The sequence below is a fragment of the Opisthorchis viverrini genome (genome assembly GCF_000715545.1).
Source record: "Opisthorchis viverrini unplaced genomic scaffold opera_v5_39, whole genome shotgun sequence".
In the NCBI taxonomy this organism is placed as follows: Eukaryota; Metazoa; Platyhelminthes; class Trematoda; order Opisthorchiida; family Opisthorchiidae; genus Opisthorchis; species Opisthorchis viverrini.
Genome location: NW_008751696.1, coordinates 1,098,884 through 1,105,959, shown reverse-complemented (window position 1 = coordinate 1,105,959; position 7,076 = coordinate 1,098,884). Strand labels below are relative to the sequence as shown.

The window sequence follows — 7,076 nt, the reverse complement described above, 5'->3', positions numbered from 1 at the left end:
AATTTTACCCAGAAGTGCGTGTTGATTTTTATTGGCCACCGCTGATTCTTTTTGCGAATCTTTTCTTATCTATTCGCGACAATTCAATTTTTTCCCTTAAAGCACTGAATTATCCAGAAAAGTGAGAGGAACCTGCTAGTACTCATAATCTAGCTACAAGCATATTAGCTTTGCTGAAATACAGCTTTCTGTTGCTAATTTAATTGTCAGTAGGCTAGAAGCTAAGCATGTGCAACACTTAGTGCAATTTATCGGGTGAGGTTGGAAAACCGGCCGCGACGTTTCTGGTGCACTCACAGAGTGAGCTACAAAATCTTGTCCACAGCTAATGACATTTCTATTGCCAAATCTTTCCGACATACAAACAACCTATTCATTCCTGCTACATCCCAGAGCATAATGTGCGATAAGTAATAAATCTGTGAAGCACTGTTGCTGTCCGAAATTCTCTTCTAGTAATGCACTCAGCACAGTCATATCCATGGCATTTCTCCAAGCAACAACAGTCTAGCCTCCTACTGCGCAACAGTTGCAACGTATTTCTTCGGGTATCCAGACCGCTGTGAAACTGAACCATAGATAGCTTACTTTTACTTGTGAATTCGATACGACAGCCAAAACCATTGTGTCCTCGTCCCTAACTGTCAGGCTCTGACGCACAATCCGAACCCGTCGGGTAACTTGATTGGCACACTCCGCTATAATCCACAGCGAACAGAGTCTAGTCAGTACAATTGGCGAATTAGTGAAAGCGATCAAGAGACTGTAAACTGACAGCAATCGATCCCCCTACAGCCAACTGACAAGTCAGCGCACTACCGGGAAAATATAGTTGGTTCGATCAGGTAGACTGCAGACGAGAGACGCGAGCGTCATGTGTGTCTGTGTGTGTCGCTCTAATATTTCTCATTTTGGTTGAATTAGAGTCACAGGATTGCGTACGCGTGCAAATCACCCAACTGGTTCCCGTGGTGACACTAGTGTATGAACTGTGTGTGTGCGTGCGCGATAGGGAAATATGTGACGTAAACGGTCTATCTGAAGAATTTTTCACAGACAGGTGGTATGTGGTTTGCTCAAACTGACAAATCCAGTTATGCGGGTCAACCTCATTTTCCTGAATATTATGACCTCGACTTCTAAATTTGTGACCGTTTAGGGGAGGGCTTTGCCAACCAACAACTTTTGCGCACCCCCTTCTACTGACCATGCAAGTGTCTTGGTTTTACATTAGAAGTACTGATTCACAATCATGATCCTAATAGTCCCGTAACCGAATAAGTTGCAACAGTCCGAATGGTTACCTTTGGTTAACGGGTATTCGGTTTTGACAAATGCCAGGGGACTCGCCGGGAGACTCACCTTGACCCCAACTGGATCTCTCATTCATAATGTTCTTAAGAACATGCAACATGAGGAATACTGCGTGCCAATTAGGTGCAGTGTCAACAATCGAGGACTAGCTCATTCCATTCAGTTGGTTGTTAAGATCAGCATGGTCATGTGATACGGATGACCGAGACGGCTTCATTTGAATTTTTCGGTGCCTTTTGACACCGGAAGCAATAGTTGGCCCACTCCTGGATTTCCCTTGAACCATGACGTCCTGTAATAATTTGTACCACACTGCAACGACTCGCGGAAATTCACTAATTTTGTTGTTTCAATTGTTGGATTTTCAGATTTGGCTAAATTCTGCCAGTTAAGCTGTCTGACCGCATTACATGCACCCTAGTTCCTTTGGTCGAATAAGAAATACGAGGACACGGCTAGAACTGTCGAGGCTTAGACGGTGTATGTGGGCTCTATTAGTACCTAAAATGTCCACCTCATTGGTCTTGGTCTTTAATACGGCCTCTAGCACCACCAATAATTCCCTCGTCTGTTTCAGAATACATTCTCTCAGACGCATACCAACGCATCGCGGCACCTCCTGCAGCAAGGATCAAGCGCCATCCTCTACTGATGAAGCGCTTTTGGTCGGCGACTGCTCATCAAATGATGCTGACACCCGGACCACTGTGGCGCCTTTTTCATCTGACTGTGATAAGCAACCTAGGAAACTTTCAGCCCGTACTCAGGTAGTGAAGATCGATGGTGGTCGTGCCAAACTGAAACAAAAATTTTCAGGCAATGAAGCGAACGAGCTGGGCGCTGCCAGCCGACCACAACCCTCGAGACGGCAATCTTCTCCGTGGAACTCGTGAGTTTTCGCACTGTTTGTTACTCGTGAGTAGTTTAAAATAAGCGCATAATTAGCTCGCATGCGCAGCCTGTTCACAGAAGGCGCTCTCTAGTCCGGTGGTTCTTAGCAGGTGAATTCCTCTCGAAGCCGGGGAAGAACCATGTTCTGAGCTGACAGTCTATTGGCAAAAGATATCGTTGGTCTGGTTTACCCGACACTTAAGTAATTTAGAGCGTACTCTTTCCGTTTTTGTCGCTGCCCAGTAATGACCTAGTTTTGTGTTTGTGATGTCAGGTGTACAGTAATGATGTTTGTATCGATACTGCAGGAAATGGCTCATTCTTTTGATTCAGATGAACTGGCAGTGCATTATTGAAAAATTCATTCTAATCTATAAGGACCAAAATGAACTTTCAGGCCTAAACACGTATGCGGGCCCTCCGAAGAATAAACGTTTAAAGTTACACTCATCCTACCACAGCTCAATGCAGAATATGTCCCCGATACCAAGTTGAGCATTCATATGTTGAACCAGGAATAGCTGAATTAAGGGCATCCAGTATTGTTGGAGGACTACTGTAGCATTTCATTTTTTTGGCCCAGTGCGGAAAAACTTAAGGATGTAATGTTCAAAGAGTTCTTTCTTCAACCTATCATGCAGATCGAGTCAACCATGGCACACAGTGTCAGCTTGTCCATTCGACCGGTGTTTTTTATGTCAGGACTCCGTTCCTTATTTCTTTGCTTTTGCTCGTGCTATCAGGTGTACTTATTCTGTACGGTTTCAAGGCCAGTCTCATTCATGTTGGTGCAAGCAAGTCCGCCTTCGTCATTCTATCAACAACTTGTCCCATGTAATTGCCATGTTTACGAGGTTGTCACAAGGGAAAGTCAAGTTTCATTTGCCTCTTCTTCTGAGGTGTACATTTGTTGATCGAGATGACGTAGGGGATTATAGGCGGTGGACCGGATTCGGCAATGATGTTTAGGGAACTCAGAGCTCGAAATAGCTCAGGCGCGAAGTTACCGACAAGAAGGTTCATGATTCGAATCCCACCTCAAACTCGACTGCTCCTATCTAGGCTTTGGCAAACTGGAAGCATCTTCGCCATCGTGCTTCCTTCGGGTAGCGTGACAGCTAGGCACCGAAAGAGTCTTACAATTGAAGGATTATTTATTATACTATTTAGGCACTGGACATACCTAACCGTAATTTAGGTGGAACGTCATCGCCACCGTTATTCCCTGAGTAAGACGTGTAGTGTTTGATAGGATGACCCTAACCTTTTTATCTGTTCCTCCTCGTACCAGCCAACTTTTTGCAACTTATCCGCTTTCTCGAGTAACTTGGGTTTTTGATGGTAGAATCCCTGGTCGAATATGAGTATCAATATCTATGGTATGATCAATACCGCTTTGCATCCGTCCGTAACTAGGACGAATGGAGGCCGAAAGATATGATTTCTGTCAACTGCTTTAACTATATCAACAATATTGAAGTCAAAAATACAATATACGAGCGGACACATCTTTTATGCAATCAGTGAAATCGGATGTTTAGCAAGCATGCTAGTTGACCTGTTCAAAACGCCTTAGTTTAATATAACCGTAGCCTCGGTACTGAAGTTGGTCTGGGTGCCAAAGAATTCGCCAGGAGACAGCTGCCTTGTTGTGCAGCAGGGTTTTCAGTTGTATCGAGTGGCCTGCTCATCCACTGCACCAAAAAGGATGCTTTTTTTATAACGGCGATCAGCCTTTGACCTCTCAAGGTTGTGTGGTGCCGGTGACGAAAAGGTTTGGCTTTGTCGATCCGACTTACCTTGCAGGAACAGTTCACGTAATCCTCATTTTGCTTGGCTGCAGACATCACAATGTATATTTTTTAGCCGATGCAAACTATGTTCCGGTTGTACGTCCGTATCCAGCATATTGAGGAAACGGTCATGGGACGTTGACACTTCACGCTAGTTACTGCGGATCCTGACCGTACTCTTAATCAACACAACCAATCCCAATAAAGCCTGAGATATCAGTACGTGAGGCTTTTTAGCAACAAATCACAGTTGACAACTGAAAGCTGAATAAAGGCTTCAGAAAGGCTTAATGAATAGTTGGTGGATTTATTACCATAACAATGAGTTTCCGATTGGTTCCAATCTTTTCGCAGCTCATTCATTCGAGGTTTACTTATTATCGTATTCTCTGTGTGGTGCTACTATGCTTTATATTTGCTGTTTATCACAAGTTATCCCCGATTGGGTGGCCACCTGGGCACTTGTTCGTAACAACTTCAATGTTACTTTCCAGTGCCTGATGCCCTTGTCTACTTGTGATTTGTACTCAGCATGCACTTGTCTTATTTCGCACCTATGTCGGCACTGGGGACAATATTGAATCAACCGTCACTTCGGATCTCGGCTGTTGACAAGCTATGCTCAAACACTGATGAGCAGTATGTAGTTGGTCACTCCCTACTAGTGTGTACTATGATGACGAATGTTGTGGAGCATTCAGACTCGCAACGTTCCAGATCAGCCATCTAGTTTTCATGTACGTGTGGCGTATATGGAGCCTATCTGTTAGTTATTTTTAGTGATTAAGTGTATGCTAAATCAGACTGCCGATAAATCACTCCATACTCGGACATCGTATCCTGTCAGGATTCTTCAGGAGCACACTGCTGCTAAGCACTATCCCAATGGTTCACTTTATTTCACTTTACAAAATTAAAGCGTCAAAATATCATCGAATGCAAACTGTCGATTATTGCGGTCTCCAGATACCTTGAGTTAATGAATTATCCGTTAATTTCCTTCCTTAACTAATCTCAGGGCGATCTGTGCCATGGACGATGTTGACACTCAGAACTGGATTCCGCAAAGTCACAATCGCCGGACCCGACATGGTAACCAGCAATTGCGCATTAATGATAAACGGGGCAGCAGGTCCCAGGACGCGACGGCTAAACAGTCTTCTCAGCACCATTGTCCCAACGGAACGAATGGGTCTCCGCGATCACCACTGCATGTCGTTACTGTCGCTGATTCGCTGCTAACCCGAGTCGCTCCAGTGACTTCCCAAGGTGGTTGTCTTCCTAACGATGCATCTATCCACTCAGGTTATCCGCAGTCTCAACCGGCTCCACACAACGTCATGTCTACCTCTACATTTTCCACAGAAACTCCTACCCCAACCGCTACCCCGACGCCTACCCCCACCCAGAACCATCAATCTGCAACCGAACACGTCACCACCCCTTATGCACCTGTCGCTGTAACGGGAGATGATGTGGAATTTTTGAAGCATGCCCCATGGTACCAAGCTATGGTGCCACGAGAGATCGCTTTCGAACTATTGGCACGCGAAGAGGTGTGTTTTCTTCTTGTACAACCCTTTCCCGCGTCGATCTTATATTAATCTAATTAATCGTATTTTTTCTCACCCAGGCTGGAAGTTTTCTAGTCAGGAATAGTGTTTCACATCCCGACTGCTGTGCGTTATCTGTCCGAGTGCCTTTCGAGGAAAACCCTTCAGGAATCACGCATTATCTAATTCAACGGACGTTAAATGGAGTCAAGCTCAAAGTAAGTTTTCTTCGTTGAACTCGGTTAAGCCTTAGATGGAGTTTCCCATGTGCTATAACAAAAACCATAGAAGAAACCTATGTGATGGTGAAGTTCAATGCCTTATTTCTTTTTGAGGGTTTTGGAAGAAACTTAGTTTAATGAAATCATTTATGCCACGGTTGGGGACTGAACTGTCTCTTTCACCGATAGCACCCAGAACTTACAGTTAACTGTAGAGTAACTAGTCAGTTGTTCAGTACATCATAGTAAGGAAGTAGCAAACAACAACCCAGGACAGGTAGATGAAACTGCTCAGCTGCAACGTGCCTTTGGTGCTCAAATTCCGTTCATCTTTAAGGAGCCACCGGATTGAAGGGCCTAGACGGAATCCCAAATGGTCTAACCACACAATGAGCCGACAGACTTAACTTGTGTTTAATTGGTGGAATTATTTCGTGTCATCTGTCGGCGCCATGTCCAGGGAACTTTTGAATTTCCAGAGATTTGCCGGCACGCTTGTATAGTATACTTGTATTGACCTGTTTTGTGCCTTTTATTGGCTATTTTACTGGAATTGTTAGCTTTGGTGACCAAAACGATAACCGTAAACGATGACCGCAAAATTCCATGGAAGTGTGGCGTCTCGGTTGATGACTTTCTTGGTTCACTCTACTTGACACCATCGTTCACACATTCACTTTATGTAGCCTTGTATATTCTCGATGGAAATGTTCTGGACGACAGCAACCGCCACAATATCTCTCCATCTGGATATTTATCTGTTTTTCATCGCTATCATTAAAAGTTTTTCATCTTTTCTACGAAGGGGCTGGACAAAGAATGGCCATCTCTTCGAGCACTGATCACCCACCTGACTGTAATACCTGAGATGTTGCCTTGTCCCCTGCGATTACCGGCTCACAACTTCAATCCGGTCTTCACAAACGCTGACGAACATCTCAACATCAGTCGAATGGATCGCAATGCGTGCCCAATCAACACCCAGTATTTGCAGGATAGACAGATCACGCGACGTGACCAGCGTGGATCTACGATAGAACCGTTCCAGTCAGCCGCCTCCTTGCCGTCCCGTCCTGTTCCACCGTCCTGTGCTTCACGTTCCTACCTTTCAACCTCTTCGTCTTCTGCAGCACCCATTCAAAACAACCAACTACCCCGCCAGTCTTCCGAAATCAATGGTCACAGCGCTCCCTACACGAATACCGGATCTCGCAATGTATCCGCTGATGTCTTACGTGAGAGAAATTTCAGCTTGCCCGGCTATCAAGCCATCCACCGAGTGGCTCATGTGGATGCTGAAGGGC

General features: G+C 45.0%; 1 protein-coding gene across 1 annotated transcript in view; it reads left to right on the top strand.

The window, feature by feature from the left end:
• Positions 1-1,892: 1,892 nt before the first annotated feature.
• The window catches only part of T265_13141 (hypothetical protein), a gene marked incomplete at both ends in the record, with an annotated part of 5,836 nt that continues 652 nt past the window's right edge, over positions 1,893-7,076 (top strand). The window contains 4 exons of the mRNA XM_009167392.1: positions 1,893-2,203; positions 5,017-5,554; positions 5,632-5,769; positions 6,578-7,060. Of these exons, the coding sequence (XP_009165656.1) occupies positions 1,893-2,203; positions 5,017-5,554; positions 5,632-5,769; positions 6,578-7,060 (1,470 nt within the window). The remainder of the gene's footprint in view (positions 2,204-5,016; positions 5,555-5,631; positions 5,770-6,577; positions 7,061-7,076) is intronic.